We start from the raw sequence: 19,747 nt of genomic DNA, 5'->3' as shown, positions 1-19,747 counted from the left end.
ACAACAGTACAAGACTGGAACAATAATACCACAAGAGATATGCAGCACTAAATATGAATAGCCAGCAAGGCAGCAAACACATTCTGCTCAGCCATTTCCTTTTGCAGAAAACTAAGATGCCAGAACGGTTTATTCTACTAACCTATGTATAGCAGCATGATGAGACTAGTGCTGGGGAAGATGTCAGAAGTGTGAGAGAGTGCTTGCCTTACCTGATCATGGGCTTCACTGTCCCACTTTGTAAACTGAAAATCTTCAAATGAAGGACAGATTATCTTGTCTTCCAGAGACTGCTGAAGGGCTGTCAGAAGTTAAATGGAAACACATTTAAATATAAGGCAGGTTTCAGATAACCACATGGAATACAATCCTGTTACATGCAATATGTCTAGACACAAGGATAACACCAGTAACCAGAGTCAATAGAAGGCTGATCCAATACAGCAGTGTGAGCATCAACACTCGGTCCTAATATGATTATACAAAAGGACATTATCAATAATTTGTTGCAACTGGGATTGTTCGGCTGGTACCTGCTCGATTGGTGACTTCTAATGCCTCCTATAAAATTAGTTAAAAGCCACCTGCTCTAAACCACCCCCATAGCCCCATGAGAAATGGTGCTGGGTGATAGGCACCAATCCAGACAGAACAAGGAGGACTCAAGTTGCAGACTGGACTACACCTAGGTAAGTGTGACACACACCTACATCTGTTCTCGTGAAGCTAGAGAGAAGGAAGGGGAAAAAAAAACATCAGCCAAAGTTCCCAGGACAAATGATGCCAACTACGAGCGAATGCACAGATGGTAATGAAGAGCGAGGCACGTGTCAACTCCAATACCCTCCTTGGGAGATACATATTGACTGTTCTTGTCCAGACTCACGCACGGAGAATGGCCACTGGAACGGTTTCCAGAGGGCTGCTTTCACTTATGGCCAGGTCGGAGAGGAAGATTAAAGGGACGAAACAAAAAGGACCATTTGCTGGGAAAACTCATTGGTAGATTTATAATCACTGCCAGACAGCGCAGGCACACCAGGGCTGGTCGAATGCGCCACCGGATTTCAGGGCCGTCGGTCACTAATCCGGCAACCAGTTATGAATTAACATTACCACACCAGACTGGAGCCAGCCCTTCCCCAGGTACTGTCCATTACATAAAGAAAGTTGACTGTTAATTGCATGTTAGAGAAATAACTGTGGACCTAATCAGTGACTTAGCTATCACCCAAACTGACTTGCTCTAGCCAATCACACTGACACTTACAGTCCAGTGAGCTGAGAACCTTAACTGGAAAGATTCACCAAAAGCAGAAATGCTACTCGGAATCAGCGTGTAATCATGGTCCAAGAGTGAGAGATTGAGCCTATACTCTCTGGAGTTTAGAAGAATGATAGAGGTAATCTGATTGAAACATATAAGATACTGAGAGGGCTTGACAGGGTAGAAGCTGAGAGCTGGGAAGATAATAGATGCTGTTTCCCCTGTCTAGAACTCAGGAAAAGGGGTCGGCCATTTAAGACTGAGTTTTTTTCACTCAGACAGTTGTGAGTCTTTGGAATTCTCTACCCCAAAAGGGCTGTATATGCTGAATCGTTGAGTATATTCAAGGCCGAGATTGATAGATTTTTTGACTCTAGGGGAATCAAGGTATATGAAAATCAAGCGGGCTCGAGGGGCCGTATATCCTACTTCTGCTTCCTATATTATATTCTAATGTAAGTGACTAGAAGCATGCAACCGGATACAGTGGATTAGCATAGATTATCCTCTTCGGGAGGAGAAGATAAGATAACAATCGTTAGGGATACTAAACTTGTAAAAGTACTTCTGCAGACACAGAAATGTTACCATTCAGCGATAATTTAAAAAAAAACTTGCCTCCAAGATCAGATATCTCCACGTGGCCAATGGGCGGCAATTCTGGTGCAGGACCAGTTTGAATGAGCTTGACATCTGAATCAAAAAGCAACTGAGCAGAGTGTCCATACGTCTGGAGATTAACCATGAAAACCCCCACTGTGCTGCATTCATCAAACATCGAGGCAGCTTTCTGGAACATTGGGTCAATCTGCAAAATATAAGGTGTCCATTAAACTTCACCTGCAGTGTGTTCGGAACTAGGATTCTTTTGTTTGGCTTCTTAAAACAAAGATCTCTCCATCTTCTTTTCCTCATTTATATTGGGAAATGTAAGTTGCTATCCATTCTTCATTTCATCAGCTCATTATGATGTAAAATTGTTACTTAGAAAAAGATCTACATTCCATGGACTATAATTACATAATTCAATGGGACAAACACACAGAAGAAGATTCTAAAAATTATAAAAGGAGATGAGAACCATCCTCAGCTTCCTGGTACACAATATCATAGTTCCATGTTAATGTTAAAAAGAAAACAAGGCCCCTGCTCCTGATTGGTATTCAGTGATTTCTCCTGGAAGTGTGCATATGTGGAGTCAAGAAGGACAGGGTTCAGCACAGCCACAATTCCATCTTTTAAAAAAAAATCCATCCATGGGATGTGGGCGTCGCTGACAAGGCCAGCATTTATTGCCCATGAGAAGGTGGTGATCAGTCTTCTTGAACCGTTGCAGTTTTTTAAAATTTCTAAATATACTTTATTCATATAAAAATGTGCACAATACATTGGAAGGCAGTTCAGTACATTTGGATGCGGGCAGCAATTCCATACATTACATTTGGATGCTAATGGCAATTCCGTTCAACACATTTGCTTGCTTTACATTTTGAGGTATATTTCAGTACAATCCAGGATACATTGTAATACAGTCATCAAATTACTTTACTAGTGACACTATACGGTACACGGAATGGGTGAGGGTACAGTTACATTTCTTTGCAACATACATTACTAAACAGAACTTGCATTATTCATGGCACTACATAGAGCACCATGATCTTAAAAAACCTATGTATACAAAAAGTTTACAAGTACAGCCCGAGGGGATACTGATTCCAGCCCCTGGGTTTACCATGGCGGAAGGGCTTTAAACCGTGGCTCTTCCCCATCGTGCCTTTGCGGCGACTGCACCAATTTTTAGTGCGTCCCTCAGCACATACTCCTGGATCTTGGATTGCGCCAGTCTGCAACACGCAGACGTGGACATCTCCTTGCTCTGGAAGATCAGCAAGTTTCGGCAAGACCAAAGTGCGTCTTTCACCGAGTTGATGGCCCTCCAGCAGCAGATGATGTCTGTGTCAGTGTGTGTCCCTGGGAACAGCCCGTAGAGCTCAGTCCTGTGTTACGGAGCTGCTTGGGATGAACCTCGACAGCAACCACTGCATCTCCTTCCAGACCTGCCTTGCAAAGGGGCAATCCCGAAGGAGATGGATGACACCACAGCCAACTCGGGGGTAGAGTGCTGTGTGTCTGAAACCCCGGCTGTGCATGAAGGATCTGACGGGTAGGGCCCTCCTCACCGCCAACCAAGCTACGTCTTGGTGCTTGTGTGAAAGCTCTGGCGATGAAACGTTCTGCCAGATGAGTTTGACAGTCTGCTCGGGGAACCACCCGACAGGGTCCACCCTCTCCTCCTTTTGTAGGGCATCCAGGACCTTACGTGCCAACCACTTCTTTAAGGCCTTGTGGTCAAAGGGGTTTTTTCTAAAAAAACTTTTCCACGAAGGACAGGTATGGTGCAACTGGTGGGGGCGTTTCGCGGCAGCGTGGCCAGACCCATCCTTCGCAATACCGGACACAGATAGAACCTCAGCACGTAGTGACACTTGGTGTTTGCGTACCGGGAGTCGGTGCACAGCTTGATGCAGCCGCACACAAAGGTGGCCATCAGGATGAGGGCCATGTTCGGAACATCCTTTCCTCCACTGTCCAGAGATTTGTACATCGTGTCTCTGCGGACACGGTCCATTTGGACCTCCAGACAAAGTGGAAGACGGCCCGGGTAACTGCCGCGGCGCAGGAGCGCGAGATGGGCTAGACCTGCGCCACGTACAACAACACCAAGAGCAACTCACTCCTGATGACCAGGTTCTTTCCTGCGATGAAGAGGGAACGCAGCTTCCATCATCCTAGTTTTTGTTTCACTTTGGCAATACGCTCTTCCCAGTTTTTGGAGCACGCCCCGTCCGCTCCGAACCATATTCCCAACACCTTCAGGTAATCTGGTTTAACAGTGAAGGGAATAAAGGATCGGTCGGCCCAGTTGCCAAAGAACATGGCCTCGCTTTTGCTGCGATTGACCTTCGCTCCCGAGGCCACAGATCAAACTGGTCGCAGATCGTGAGCAATCTGCGGACCGACTGCGGATCCGAGCAAAAGACGGTGACGTCATCCATGTACAGGGAGGTCTTGACCTGAGCGCCTCTGCTGCCTGGAATCGTCACCCCTCTAATGCTCACATCCTTCCTGATGGACTCGGCAAAGGGCTCGATAAAGCACATAAACAAGACAGAGGAGAGGGGACAGCTTTCAGTTTCCCACCAGTTGATTAGAACTGTGCTACTGATGTCTGTGTAGAGCAGATGGATCCAATTGCGGATATCCTCCCCAAACCCCATCTTGGAGAGCACGTCCATCAGGTACGTGTGCGATATCCTGTCAAAGGCCTTCTCCTGGTCCAGGCTGATTAAACAGGTGTCCACCCTCCTGTCCCGCATGTAGGCGATTGTATCCCTGAGTAGAGCGAGGCTATCAGAGATCTTCCTGCCGGGAACAGCGCAGGTCTGGTCCGGGTGGATCACCAGCTCCAGAGCAGACTTGACCCTGTTTGCAATGACCTTTGACAGGATCTTGTAATCCACATTGAGCAGCGAGATGGGCCGCCAGTTTTTGATTTCCTCCCTCTCCCCCTTCTGCTTGTAGATGAGGGTGATGATGCCTTTCCTCATTGATTCTGACATGTTGCCGGCCAGAAGCATACCCCAGTACACTTCCAGCAGGTCTGGGCCCATCCAGTGCCACAGAGCCGAATACAACTCGACCGGTAAGCCGTCGCTTCCGGGAGTTTTACTCTTCGCAAAGGACCGGATGGCCTTTGTCATCTCGTCCAGAGTTAGCGGGTGGTCCAGACTCTCCCGCTCGCTGTCGTCTAAGACCTCTGAGATAGACGACAGGAAAGACAGGGAGGCCGCGCGGTCTGTGGGCTTGACGTTGTACAGCCCGGCATAGAAGGATTTGCTGATCCTCAGCATGTCGGGCTGTGAAGACGTCACAGAACCATCTTCTTCCTTTCGGCTGCTGATCACAGAGCTCCCAGTGTACCTTTTGGAAGAAGAAACGCGAACACGTCTCATCCTGCTCGACGGAGCGGACTCTGGAGTGGAAAATGATTTTGGAGGATTCTGAGGCAAAGAGCGAGACTTGCTGGCCCTTCACCTCTTGGAGTTCCTCTGCAACATCGATCCCCATCGACTGCAGCAGGAGCAGGTTTTGCATACTCTTCTGGAGTTGGGACAATTCCCTCTGTCTCCCTCTCACCTCCTGAACACCTTTGAGGATGAAGAACCTCTTGACGTTTGTCTTGATTGTTTCCCACCAGTGCATCGGAGAATCTTAGAGGGGTTTTACGGTTCCCAAACCTTTGTAATCCCTAGAGTTCCTCAACATTTTCCGGGGTCAACAGTTTCACGTTGAGCTTCCATATCCCCCTGCCAACTTTCTGGTCTTCCTGTGGGAGGCAGTCGGCCAGTAGGTGGCAGTGGTCAGAGAAGAACACTGGCATGACGTCGGTGGATCTGACCTTGAGCATGTGGGACACAAACAGGAAGTCTATTCTGGAATGGACGGACCAGTCTGGTCTCGACCAGGTGTATCTGCGCGGTGCTCCATCTGCAGGGTTGCTGAAGACGTCGCACAGCTTGCCATCTTTTACCACGTCCATCAGGAGTTTGGATGTGGTGTCCAGTTTGCTGTCGGTTCTGCTGGATCGTCCAGCCGCATCGATGATGCAGTTGAAATCACCGCCCAGAACGACCGGTCTGGATGTCCCCAGCAGCAGTGGGAGCTGCTGGAGGAGGGCCAGCCGCTCGCTTCTGAGAGGCGAGGCATACACGTTAATTAGCCTTAGAGGAACATTTTTATACAATACATCTGCTATGAGGAGGCAGCCACCCATCACCTCCTTAACTTCGGTGATGGTAAAGTGGCCTCCCGCAGGAGAATGCCCAGGCCGGAGGAACGGCAATCGTTGCCTCCTGACCAGACGGATGGTCCGTGGGACCACCATTGCAACCACTGCCGGTAACTGCTGAAGTGCGGCAGCTCCTGCAAGAATAGCAGGTCTGCCTTGACCTTGGCGAGGTACCCCAAGGTGGAAACACATCGCGTAGTTGTCTTAATGCTACGCACATTAATGGATGCAATCTTTAAACCCATTTTTAAATTGGTGATTACAATCCAAAAATTACATTTCGAACACTCAGTCCTTTGGCCCTGTGACCTGTTCCCGTATACATAGGTTAACTTTAAACTTTTCTACTGCACCTTGGCTGAGATATGGGTTGTCCTCTGCCTTGGGGATGGTTCGACAAGGGGACACGAGCAGTGTGGACGGGGAGTCCTCCATGTCAACTGGGCTGCCCTCACCTGGTGTTGGTTGTTCCTTGTGTGCATCCCCTGTGGTGTCGTCGCTCACAGCGTTCTAGAGCTGGGGTGCATCTGTCGCTTCGTCGCTCCCAGAGATCCGGAGCGGGGTTGCATCGGTTGCTTCTTCGCTCCTGGAAATCCAGAGCTGGGTTTCATCTGTTGCTTCGTTGCTCCCAGAAATCCAGAGCAGATGTGCATTGGTGACTTCACTGCTCCCGGGGTCCCGGAGCTGGACTGCACTGGTCGCATTGGCGTTTTGCCTCTTCTTCTGCTGGTGGTAGTGGGGGCTTTTGCCTCGCCCCTCATCATCGGATGAGCTGTAGCCACTGCTGTCCGTCGTGGACAGTAGCCGTTTTTTGCCTCTCGTTTCTGCAGGCGGTCCCTTTTCCTTTGACTTGCGGGCCGCCTTCTTCTCGACGAGCTGCCATTCCTGTTTTCCTTCTGCTTCAGATCCCTCCTCTTCCATGGACTCGGTGTCTCGGGGGTGGGGGGGGGGGGGGGGGGGGGAGTTTCACTGCTGGGTGCTAGTGTCTGGCGGCTTGCCGTGGCAGACTTTCCTTCCTCCTCCTGGTCAGTGTCGACTAGGGCAGTGGCTTGTTCGTACGGTGTCTTGGAGGGGAGGGAGGTGTCGGTCTCCTCTTGGGCGTTGCACTCCTCAGCTTTCTCCTCACATGTCACCATGTTCTTTGCCGCCTGCGCATAACTGAAATTCCGCTTGGGGCAGGCCTGGTACAGATGTCCAGCCTGATCACACTTGCTCTCTTTACAGTCCTTTATCTGGTGTCCTTCCTTCTTGCAGTTGCGGCAAATGATTGCTTTGCAGCTTGCCGCCACGTGGCCTGCTTTCCCGCAGGTTCGGCACACATTGGGTTGTCCGGCATACACCATGTAGCCCCGACTTCCTCCGGTTGCGAAGCTGGTGGGGGGGTGCATGATGGTTCCGCTGGCGTCCACTTTCATGGTGACCTGGATCTGGCGCTTGCTGGTCCAAATCCCGTGGAAGTCTTTCAGGTCGATGCTGTTTCCTGCCCCATCGATATACCTGGTGAGGAACGTCAGCACATCAATGACCGGGATGTGGGGGTTGTACATGTGCATTATTTCCTCTGCAACGGGAGGGTGAACAGTGGTTCCCAAGTCAGCACTGACCGCAGTGGTTCACTCGCCTCCTTCAATCCCTTCAGGAATTTCAGGCATTAGGTGACGTTTCTGAAGGTTACATCAAAGTAACCTCTCTTCCGGATGTCCTGCAAGGCGAAGACATACGCGACTTTCATGCCACAGGTTTCAAGCAGGATTTTCTTCATGAAGAGGTCCCGGTTGATCATCGTCTGTCCTTCCACTTTCTTTACAGTCACTCGGATGGTGTTTCGGACGCCCTGGTTCGCCGCTCGGTTGGCCGCCATCCGGGTTGCAGATTCCTCCTTTGGGCTTGTGTTTTGGCCAAAGCCTTCAATCCTTCGTGGTGCCAGTCCGGCACCTTGGCGGACCACATTGGTCGGTCGACATGCAGATTTCTTCTTCTCCCCAATTGGTGCTTGACCCGAGCCAAAAAGCCAGACGTGGCCAAACTGGAAAGACGAGTTTCTGCAATCAGTCAATTCGCAGAGAGTGCCATTGAGCAGCAACACTTCAAAAGCACTCAGCACTCCCGTTCAGCAGCAATGCATGAAAAAAGCCAGCACTCTCTTTCAAGCAAAACCTCAGGCAGTCCTTATTTTTTTTTTCTCATGTTCATTCTTGTCAGCTCAAATCCACGCCAAAGCTCACTTTGCGCTACTACACTTGATCTTAGCCAAAAGGCCGAGAGGGGAAGCTGCACCGTTCCTGGAAACACTGCAATACCAGGTCGAAGCATGGAGTGGACGGAGCAAGCCCCTGTTCCATCTCCCTGTTCCAAAAATCTATTTAATATTTGGTCCCCAGATAGGGGATATTAAACTGATAAGAACAGATTTTTTTTTCATTCTTGTCAGATCAACTCCAGCGCCAAAGATCACTTTGCGCTATTTACACTTGATCTTAGCCAAAAGGCCGAGAGGGGAAGCTGCACCGTTCCTGGAAACACTGCAATACCAGGTCGGTGCGTGGAGTGGACAGGGCAAGCCCCTGTTCCATTAAACTGAAAGAACAGATTTTTTTTTTTATGTCCAATTTCTTTCCAGATCAACTCTAACGCCAAAGATCACTTTGCGCCAATATATTTGATCTTAGGCCAAAAGGCCGAGAGGCGAAGTTGCACCGTTCCTGGAAATATTGCAATACCAGGTCGGTGCATGGAGTGGACGGGGCATGCCCCTGATCCAGCTCCCTGTCCAAAAATCAATTCAATATCATGTCCCCATAGGGGATATTAAACTGATAAGAACAGATTTTTTTTTTTTTAAATATGTTTTATTCGTTGCCAATCTTTCCAATTCTTTTTCAGATCAACTTGTCAGATCATAAACGCCAACTGATAAGAACAGATTTATTTTTTATTTTTTATGTTTTATTCGTTGCCAATCTTTCCAATTCTTTGTCAGATCAACTTGTCAGGTCATAAACGCCAAAGGTCACCTTGGGCCCATTCAAGGATCACTCTGCGCCAATGTTTTTGCTCTTAGCCAAAAGGCCTAGAGCCAAAGCACCGTTCCTGGAAGTACTGCAATACCAGGTTCGTGCCATGGAGGTGGACGGGTCAAGCCCCCCCACCCACCTCCTATTTCCAAAAAGCATAGGAGAACCACCTTCCTGATCCAGGGAGAACCACTTTCTGGTCATGGTTACTCCCCTGTCAGGTCAGGTACGCATGATCTTAGCCAAAAGGCTGTCAGGGAGGGAGTTCCAGGATTTTGACCCAGCAACGATGAAGGAACAGAGATATACTTCCAAGTCAGGATGGTGTGTGACTTGGAGGGGAACTTTTAGGTGGTGGTGTTCCCATGCACCTGCTGCCCTTGTCCTCTAGGTGGTAGAGTTGTGGGTTTGGGAGGTGCAGTCTATGGTTGAACAGCCTGTTTATTGTCAAGGATTACACAAGAAGAACGGTCACTTGCTCAATCGCAGAGGGATTGTTGGCGCCCGCTGAATCGTATGGCCACCTTCAAGAGAGGAAAAATAATCTCACCTCACACTTCATGTCACTCGCTCCGTACGTGATGTTGCTCAAGTTCTGTTCAATGGTTTTGTACGAGTGCTTCTTTCTGTGTTGTTTCTGAGAGCCTTTTGCGTTCTCGGCATCAGTAGAATCAGGGTTTAGCTCTGGACAGAGAAAGCACAGCCATTGTATGTTGGAACATAGAGGGATTGAAAACTTATTAAAAAAGGAAACCAAGGCCTTTCCCAGCTCCCTAAATCACAATTCTATGTTTATATTTTTATACAAGGGAACTGGAGGGAAAACAATCTAGCATTTCACTGTAAGATAGGACTTTTTGCTCATCTTATAACTGCTGTACTTGTGATTTAATGATGCACCAGAGTGGTGAGGAGTAATAAAACTAAACTTGCCTTTTAAACAAGAATGAAGATATAATATTGCAGTTGCTCACCTGCACCCGGCTCTTCAGAGTTCTTCCCCAAGCCCCCCAGGATCCTGAACACGTCTGAATGAACAGCATCCACCCTCACAGCATAGATCTTAGTGCTAGCATCCAATGTGCCAGCCGCCATCTGTAACCAGTTAGAAAGTACCAGGTTAACAAATCGTCGAGATGCACACACGTTACTTCAGTTAACAATTAGCAAAATAGATTAAATTACCTACTGTACATACAGCCATAGATTGAGGTTCAACCTCCACGCACAAACACACCATTATACAAATAATACATTGTCCCTCTAAGACTTTGATATGACCATATCCAGTAAAAATGAAGCATCAGTGTTGGGTAGCTTGAGCAGTCGCATTGTACACATAAGCAGCTTGCTGTTAGAACATAAGAATTAGGAGCAGGAGTAAGCCATACAGCCCTTCAAGCCTGCTCTGCCATTCAATGAGATCATGGCTGATCTTCGACATCAACTCCACTTTCCTACCTGATCCCCATAGCTGTTGAGTCTCCAAAAATCTGTCTATCTCAGCCTTGAATATACTCAAAGACTCAGCATCCACAGCCCTTTGGAATAGAGAATTCCAAAGATTCACAACCCTCGAGTGAAGAAATTCCCCCTTATCTCAGTCTTAAATGGACGACCCTTTATCCTGATACTGTGACCCCTGGTTCGAGACTCTCCAGCCAGGAGAAACAACCTCACAGCATCTACCCTGCCAATCCCCCTCAGTATCTTATATGTTTCAATGAGATTACCTCCCATTTTTCTATTCGAAGAATACGTATGCGGCTAAAGCGAGCTCCAACATGGCTCGAGTCATTTATAAGGTATTCTAGCGTTCCTGGAGCACTCAGAACTGTGCAGTTTTGGGAAAGCCATTAGTTGAACCAATTGTCTAAGCATGGGAAGAGATGAAGGTGTCGAGAAAGCTGCCTTTACTGTCAAGCATTGCAATCTGGGTACTGACGTCATGCCAAATGGCAGACCTTTGCATCAGTCGCTCACTCTCACTATATTAAACTCCAAGAATCTTTAATGGGGCAAACCAAAATACACTATACTGAGTTGTAGAGATCCATTCAGTTAACTGAACCGGTGGCCTGAAGGTTACCATCTTCAACAACCTATGAATAAAGTAGTTCAAGACGCTGAGGACCAATATGGGCCAGAAACCTGTCCTGGACTGAAGAGCATTACTGCAGACTGGTGTGCCTCTGACTGCAATGTTAATCTGCACCCCTTGTTGATGGATAACTACTACTTTTAATATGGCTGGTTAATAACAGCTTCCTCAGTCATGTATCTTACTCTTTGACCTCTCTTTGGAGGCACAGGGCTTCTTCCCTAGTCAGATTTCCCATTTCTTGTACTTGAAATATTGAAGATAAAACCACAACAGGTGAAGTGTACTAAAAACCATGACATTTGACGCTGATGCACACTGTGACTCGGTCAATGGTTTACTGTTGGTACTGTGGTCCTAGGAATGGCTGTCATCTATCCTACCTCTTTCTTACCCGGGGTTCTTATACTTTTGTATTTCAAAAGTGGACTCGACCTGCTGTGGTCTAGAATACAACTTGCTCATTAGGTCATAACTGAAACTGTGAAACCAAGGTGGAACGTTGACAGTGAATTTGACAGATAAAAGACCCTGCTTTGGAGCAGAAGTGGAGGGATCACTGAGAGAGAGACTGCAGTGGGGAAAATTCAGAATAAATTATAACCCATTCAAGACTTGCATGTTGTTGCAGTCAAAGGATTTCTACCGATGTAACATTTTATTAGCTTAAGAGCTGGGACACTGGACTCCAAAATCGTGTGTCTAAAGGATTTGTAATAACTAACATTACAAATCCCAGACTGATTCCTGGGACAGGGGGATTGTCCTACGAGGAGAGATTGAGTAGACTAAGACTATATTCCCTCGAGTTTAGAAGAATGAGAGGTGATCTCACTGAAAGATACAAAATTCTTACAGGGCTTGATAGGGTAGAATGCAGGGAGAATGTTTCCTCTGGCTGAGGAATCTAGAACCAGGGGGTCAGTCTCAGAATAAGGAGTCGGCCATTTAGGACTGAGATAAGGAGAAACTTCTTCACTCAGAGGGTAGTGAATCTTTGGAATTCTCTACCCCCAGAGGGCTATGGAGGTTCAGTCATTGAGTATATTCAAGATAGAGATCAATAGATTTTTGGATATTAAGGGAATCAAGGGATATGGGGATAGTGCAGGAAAGTGGAGTTGAGATCGAAGATCAGCCATGATCTCATTGAATGGCGGAGCAGTCTCGAGGGGTCAAATGGCCTACTCCTGATCCTAATTCTTATGTTCTAACATCCACTGAACTAAATACAAAAAAAGTAACAGGGCACATCTCAAGCACTTTACCTTCATATCAGTAACAGAAGATGATTAATGAGATGTAATCCAAACTATAGTAAGCTAAGAGATCATGTCAGTTACATGGCTACTGTGAAATTGCAGAAGTCCGAAAGGAATTGTCTGGCCCTCTAGTAAAGTCACAGGGGAGATATTATAGGAATCAATTGAATAATATCTTGCGTATTGTATGCCTTACTAACCTTGAAGCTGGTGAGTTCAGATTCCTTCTCTTTGAGGAGGTCAGCCATGTAATCAATCAGGTGAAGACCAAAGGCATTCTTCGTGGTGATTTTCTACGAAAGTAACAGAATAAATATTGGATTTATATAGTACTGCTAAAATTTCCACCATTGTCGTTGGAACGCTGTCCACCAACACCTTGATTTTAAAATGTTCATCCTCATGTTAAAATCCCTCTATGGCCTCACCCTTTCCTATCTGAACTCGACAGTGTGAGCACTGTGACAGCTGCTAACCCAGGAATGCGAGCCCTGTCTGTTCTCTGAAAGCAGTAGTGTTAACACTGTGAGCTTTGGAGCCTGGCTGTTACAATGAATGGATCAAATTACACATTGCAAAGATCTAGATTACTCCAGCAGGCTGGATCAAATTATACATTCCAGACAAACTGTTGAGTGTGTCTTGTCCTCCAAGGGGACCAATCAGAAATCTAGTCTTGTCCTCCAAGGGGACCAATCAGAAATCTAGTCTTGTCCTCCAAGAGACCAATCAGAAATCTAGTCTTGTCCTCCAAGGGGACCAATCAGAAATCTAGTCTTGTCCTCCAAGGGGACCAATCAGAAATCTAGTCTTGCCCTCCAAGGGGACCAACCAGAAATCTAGGCTTGTCCTCAAAGGGGACCAACCAGAAATCTAGGCTTGTCCTCCAAGGGGACCAACCAGAAATCTAGGCTTGTCCTCCAAGAGACCAATCAGAAATCTAGGCTTGTCCTCCAAGGGGACCAATCAGAAATCTAGTCTTGTTCTCCAAGGGGACCAATCAGAAATCTAGTCTTGTTCTCCAAGGGGACCAATCAGAAATCTAGTCTTGTTCTCCAAGGGGACCAATCAGAAATCTAGTCTTGTCCTCCAAGGGGATCAACCAGAAATTTGGTGTTGCAAATAGACACAACCGTGGCAGATAGGTTCAGTGGTGTCAATCACTTCAAGTGGCCTGAGTGCTGACTTTTTTTAAATGGAACTTGACTCTCCGTCTTATACTTATGCAATAGCAGGATCCAGAAAAGTAACAATGAAGCTCCATTGTGACCTGGACTGGATCTCCAAGTCTTGTGCACGTGTACTCCTTCAATCTCTCTAAAAGGTAGATTGAGTTAACACTTGGAGTAGCCAGCTTGACTGACCTAATGAGTTTAATAGCCTCTTACCCAACCCAGAGATCACAAAAGAGTTCTTCAACACCAAGGGTGCTAGGTGTCTTTCTGCATGACTAGATGTGCCAGTGTATTGGCCAATGGTTAGTTCCAGAAAGAAGCAATTCCCCATCTCACAAATGAATGATTAATTATTAGCCTACAGATCCACCAGCCTCGGGGTTATCTTGAGAAGCTTTTGCTAAAAACACATTTTAACATAGATGATGTCCAAGTCCTTTGCGTGAAAGAATGGGCAAAGAAATCCTAAACTGTAACAAGCATTTTGTCACATCAATGTTTCACAGGATGAATTACACTGACTGATGCTGTATAGGCAACGCAACCATCATACTAGTATCATACTACACCAGCATTATCCCACAAAAAAAAGCTAGAAATAAACAGCAGGACACGGGGTTTACACCTGAAACCTTCATCTGCCTTTTTTTCTCTTTCAGGTGCTGACCAATCTGCTGTGTATTTCCAACATTTTCTGTTTAGTTCAAATTGCCACCATTTGCCGATTTTAAGATAAATGGCCAGTTAAACTTTAATGGCGGTGTTGAAGGACTCATGTTGGCCAGGATGCCCGGAGAGCTCCCTGTTGTTGGCATAGCTTTTATCACCTGAACAGGTAGACGTGATCTCAAGCCTCACCTGAAGGACGGCATTTCTCACAATGCAACACTGTCAGAATTGCAATGGAGTGTCAGCCCAGATTATGCACTTAGGATGATCCTTTCAAAGGGATTCAACAAGTACTGGGTTATTCTAGCCACAGGACCTAGGAGTACGAGATGGCCCATTTTCTTTTCCAATCATGAAACATTTTGAGATTGCACAGGACAAGCTGGTTCAGTTCTAAAGTGAGCACAAAGACAGCCATCTACTTACATTTTCAGAACACAGTTTGATGCAGGTAGAATAGTGTTCAGATATCTGATTATTTGACAGCTTGGTTACAAAGGATTGGGGGGTCCCCCTGCAACAATGAGTGACAGTCAGAATGAGTTAGCTGCTCATGTAATGCTTAGTATCCAGCCAAACCTAGGCAGAAGAAACATGACAACTTCAGACCAGTAAAGCTAGTCACCAATAATGTCTCAACATGCAACGGCAGTGGTTCCCAACTTTTTTAGTTGAAGGACCTTTTTCAAATTGATTAGTAATCACGGACGCCCCCATCTAAATGATAATACTATACAATACTCATATGAAAGTGCTGTATGTAAAAGCATTTTAATAATGCTTTTAAGAAACCAGGTATTTACTTACAGATATCAGTGGGATGTGTGTGCCTGCTTCTCACATCAACTCTGGGTACTCCAAAGCAACAGATGGCCACTATTAGCCACTTAGTGCTGGACAATTTTTAAAGCCGTCAGTAGACTGGCCAAGGTGCGTGAGGGCACGAGCACCCATGCACATGCTGGGATGCTGCTGGAAGCATGACTCATTGCCATACCGTCCCACTGGCATGTTCTGTAACAGCTACACTGTGGGAGTGTATGTGTGTGTGTGTGAACTCGTTCAGGCATGTGTTTGAAGGGCCCTGCAGGCGCTCTGATCACGTGTCGGGAGGTCAGCGCAGGATCGTGACGCCAGGGAGAGGAATTGGCTCGACAGGCAGGGAGCGCTCGTTGCAAAGTGAGAGCGCGCTGTGGGCCTCTGTAAGGAGGCAGGCCCAGCCGTTGAGAATAAGTCACAAGAACTGAATCTGTGTCGGTTTTATAAAGAGAAGCGGGCTTGAAATTACCTCCGGTTGCGGACCCCCTGGAACGTCTCTATGGATCCAGGGGTCTGCGGTTTCCAGTTTGAGAAACACTGCCCCAGAGGATGCCAGGGCTTCAGGAGGAAGAAAAAGATAAAGAAACCAGGGGCACAGTCGGTTATAGTGCAGTAAGACCTATGCGGTGGGAAGACAAGTTCTGCTGCTGACTATCCAACGATCATTGCTGGAAAGTGAACTTGTGTGCATGTTAAGCAAAGACAAGACGAAATGATGCAGTGAGCCCCTACCTTTGCAATGGGGATACCAGCGGGCTCTCTATGCCACTCAGCTGTATGTCAGTCACCTTCGAGCGTCTCCTCTCCCTCCTTTCACGTTCATCGTCATTTGCTGTAACGTCCATTTGTATGGCGGTCTTTAGGCCCTGAATAGCCTGTCGCTTTGTAGCCGGAGAAACAAAGACTTGATCAGCGGAGCCCGCGAGGGACACTGGTGTGGATGTATCCATTTTGTCCTGAGAGAAACAAACACTCAATAAGAATACCCAACAATTGTCAAATCTCTTTATAAGGCAAAATCGTATCAAAATGCTGAAGTAAAAATACAGCATGGAAGAAATACACAGCGGATCCATCAAGCACCTGAAAACAGTGAAGACAGGTTAGCATTTAGGTTCTACACACTTCATCAGAACAAAAATGTCATTACTGACATCAAAAAGGGACATACAAAAGCAATCCAGTTACAGGATGTTCTGGAACCCAGTTGAATCGGATCTCTCCCATTGTCGCTCTCAACTTAATCTTAACCTACACCATTTTGCTTGTCCACCTTTTGTAATTCTTTGGAAACATTCTCATACAAACTCTGCTCTTCATAAAAAAGTGGTCTTTAAAAGTGACAACTTATTTCCTCACACTGGTACTTTCATGCACATGGACCCCCCATGTCTTTCTCGACTGTAGCACTTAGCACTTTTTCTCCATTTAAATTATAATTTGCTTTTCTATTATTTCTGCCAAAGTGGATAACCTCATCGTTTCCCACATTATACTCCATCTGCAAAATGGTTGCCCACTCACTTAGCCTGTCTATGTCCCTTTGCTGATTTTTTTTGTGTCCTCCTCACAATTTGCTTTCCCACCCATCTTTGTATCATCAGCAAACTTGGCTGCATTACACTCGAGGGGCTAGATGGCCTACTCCTGTTCCTAATTCTTATGTTCTTATGTACAATACAGTCAGTCCCTTCATCCAAATCATTAATATAGATTGTAAATAGTTGAGGACCCAGCACCGATTCCTGCGGCACCCCACTAGTCACTGTTTTCCAACCGGAAAATGACAGAGCGTGCCTGTGAAATACTGCGTGCTCCATCTCCAGGGACACTCTAGCACGAACATAGCCGCAGAAGAGAGGCAGGCAGTCGGGCCGAAAGATCCCCTCGAACGTCCTTTGCCTGGACCTATTGATGGCCACCTCGGCCAGACCTAGGAGCAGTCCTATGAGGAAGTCCTCCGACTTGCCCTCTCCCCCACCCCCCATACCAGATGCCCAAAGATCTGGAGCATGGGTCTGAAGTGCAACCATAAATCGAGGAGCAACCCCTTCGAATAAATAGTGGAAGAGGGGCTGCAGTCTCTCACATTCAATATAAACATGGAACACAGACTGCTCCAGGCCTCAGAAAATGCAGGCGGTCTGGGAGTCCGTGAACCGACTTAAAACCTTATTGCACATGAATGCCCCGTGCAACAACCTCCAGGCCAAGTCCCCAATAAAGGGAGGACTCCCGCATAGAGAGCCCTCCAAGGTGGTCTTGCCTGTTACACATCTTCTGAACCCTTTGGTTAATCATCTGTCACAGCCTTGACAAGAAGTGCAACCACCATATCCAAAAGACGGCAACAATGTCTTAGTTCTGAAGTGTCAGCCTGAATGATGTGCTTCAATCTCTGGAGTGGGACTTGAACCCACAACCTTCTGACTCAGAAGCGAATGTGCTGCCCACTGAGCCGCGACTGACACCTTCTGCTAAAGCTGCCATGCCTTGCCAAATGTAGAATTGGATAGGAGTTTCAATCATGGCTTGAATTTTAATGGTGCCTTTGGTGTTGATAAAAATCCGTTGAAAATGTTATCCTCAATAATGAATACCTCCAGAACGCAAAACATATGCTCAAACAGATAAAATGTATTTATTAACCACACTTTAGTATCCCAATTAAACCTCACTGTTCCAGAGAGTACACTCAAAAATTGATTTAGAAAGGTACTGGTAACCCTATGTTTTGCAAAACCAGCAGCTTGCATTTATAAAGTGCATTTAAATGTAAACAAAATCATTCCAAGGTACTTCACAATTGCAAAAAGACAATATAAACTGAATTGTGGTATAGTAATAAATCAAGGAAACATTTTTTTCTGATTGTATCTGAAGCAGTTGGATTTAGATTTGTTTTTTAATTCTCTCTGCAGCCACTCTACTCTACTCTACTCTACTCTACTCTACTCTACTCTACTCTACTCTACTCTACTCTACTCTACTCTACTCTACTCTACTCTACTCCTGCTTCCCCTGGCTTAAATTTACATTCCGCCAAGTATAGCAAAGTAACACGTTCAACGATCTGTCCTCTTACTCCAAAATCCCAGAGTATTTTCATGCAGGTACAAGCCATGCCCTTCCTTCCTTCCTTCCTTACACTCCCTCTCCAGAATGGGCTAACAAAGGAAATTTCTTATTCTCCCCCAGTAAGATTTTCATAAATTGACCATGCCTATTATATATTCAAAAAATGCTGGAAACCTCAGTGGGTCAGGCAACATCTGTAGAAAGAAAGAGTTAAAGTTTCAGGTCGATGACCCTTCGTCTGAACTGGCGAATGTTTGAAATAACAGATTCTTAAGGAACACTGAAAGGGGGAAGGGGAGGAAAGAACAAAAGGGAAGGTCTGTGATAGGGTGGGACACAGGAGAGATTTGAGAGACAAAAGGGATGATGGGCCAACTCTAGTTGGTAATGGCAGAAGTTTAGAAAAAGATTAGTTGAGATAGGGTGTGAATGGCAGGATAATTACCAGCTGCCATGGGAAACACAGAGAGAAAATACATGGGCAAAGGTTAAGGTCTGAAATTGTTGAACTCGATGTTGAGTCCAGAAGCCTATAAAGTGCCTAAACGAAAGATACGGTGCTGTTCCTCGATCTTGCATTGAGCTTCATTGGAATAGTGCAGGAGTACGAGAATGGAGAGGTCAGAGTGGGAGTGGAGCAGAGAATTAAAGTGACAGGCCTTTTTATTGCCAGATTGCGGTCACCTTCAGACGTTTGACTTTCCTTAAAATTTCTAATCTTCACTCTACCCACTCATATATTTTGGGTCTCTGGGCTCTCTTAAATCAAGTTTCAGTCTCTCCATCATGTGAATGCTTATTTAGCATATTGCTGTCAATACACACAGATTTTCTGACATACTTCTTGTGTATTGCTTTTCATTTATCGAGTCAAATTGCTTCTAGTCCTAGCTATAGCTCTGTAACTAGCAGTGTGTCATACAGCTCAGACACTATCCAGGTATGCAGTCAGACAGGGGTATTCGAGTCCTGGCAATTCAATTAAATTTTACATGTTTATGTCTCATTCATGTTTGTCCTGTTTCTTTTTGGTAGGCCTGTAAGTTTGGAAAGGATTACATAGGACATACAGCACAGAAACAGGCCATTTGGCCCAAACAGTCCATACTGGCATTCATCTAACTATCTGAATAACCCTCTATTCCCTTCTCCCTCATGTGCTTATCTAAGCTCCCCTTAAATGCATCTATACTATCTGCTTCAACCACCCCCTGTGGTAGAGTGCCACATTCTCACCACTCTCTGGGTAAAGAAGTTTCTTCTGAATTCTCTATTGGATTTCTTGGTGACTATCTTATATTGATGGCCTCTAGTTTTGCTCTTCCCCACAAGTGCAAACACTCTGTGTGCCAACTCTGTCAAAACCCTTCATAATTTTAAGGACCTTGGCCTTCTTTGAGACCCAGCCTTTTCTTCCTTGTCCCACATTGTAACAGGGACTACACTCCAAAAGTACTTAATTGGCTGTAAAGCGCTTTGAATTGTTCACTGGTCATGAAAAAAACTATAT

General features: G+C 46.1%; 1 protein-coding gene and 3 pseudogenes across 2 annotated transcripts in view; all 4 read right to left on the bottom strand.

The window, feature by feature from the left end:
• Window positions 1-19,747, bottom strand: part of ncaph (non-SMC condensin I complex, subunit H) — a 28,351-nt gene that overhangs the window by 7,710 nt on the left and 894 nt on the right. For both annotated transcript variants that reach the window (XM_070866054.1, XM_070866055.1), the window contains exons 2-8: window positions 15,892-16,115; window positions 14,767-14,854; window positions 12,697-12,789; window positions 10,108-10,228; window positions 9,684-9,817; window positions 1,886-2,075; window positions 213-301 (exon numbers count right to left, since the gene is read on the bottom strand). In XM_070866054.1, coding sequence (XP_070722155.1) covers window positions 213-301; window positions 1,886-2,075; window positions 9,684-9,817; window positions 10,108-10,228; window positions 12,697-12,789; window positions 14,767-14,854; window positions 15,892-16,109 — 933 coding nt within the window. In that variant the 5' untranslated portion in view covers window positions 16,110-16,115. The remainder of the gene's footprint in view (window positions 1-212; window positions 302-1,885; window positions 2,076-9,683; window positions 9,818-10,107; window positions 10,229-12,696; window positions 12,790-14,766; window positions 14,855-15,891; window positions 16,116-19,747) is intronic.
• LOC139235234 (U2 spliceosomal RNA) lies at window positions 8,386-8,620 on the bottom strand (annotated as a pseudogene).
• On the bottom strand, window positions 8,806-8,965 carry LOC139235247 (U2 spliceosomal RNA; annotated as a pseudogene).
• On the bottom strand, window positions 9,194-9,398 carry LOC139235204 (U2 spliceosomal RNA; annotated as a pseudogene).

Source organism: Pristiophorus japonicus, chromosome 22 (assembly GCF_044704955.1).
Source record: "Pristiophorus japonicus isolate sPriJap1 chromosome 22, sPriJap1.hap1, whole genome shotgun sequence".
NCBI lineage: Eukaryota > Metazoa > Chordata > Chondrichthyes > Pristiophoridae > Pristiophorus > Pristiophorus japonicus.
The sequence above is the reverse complement of the archived record's forward strand: the minus strand, read 5'-3'. Positions and strand labels throughout refer to the sequence as shown.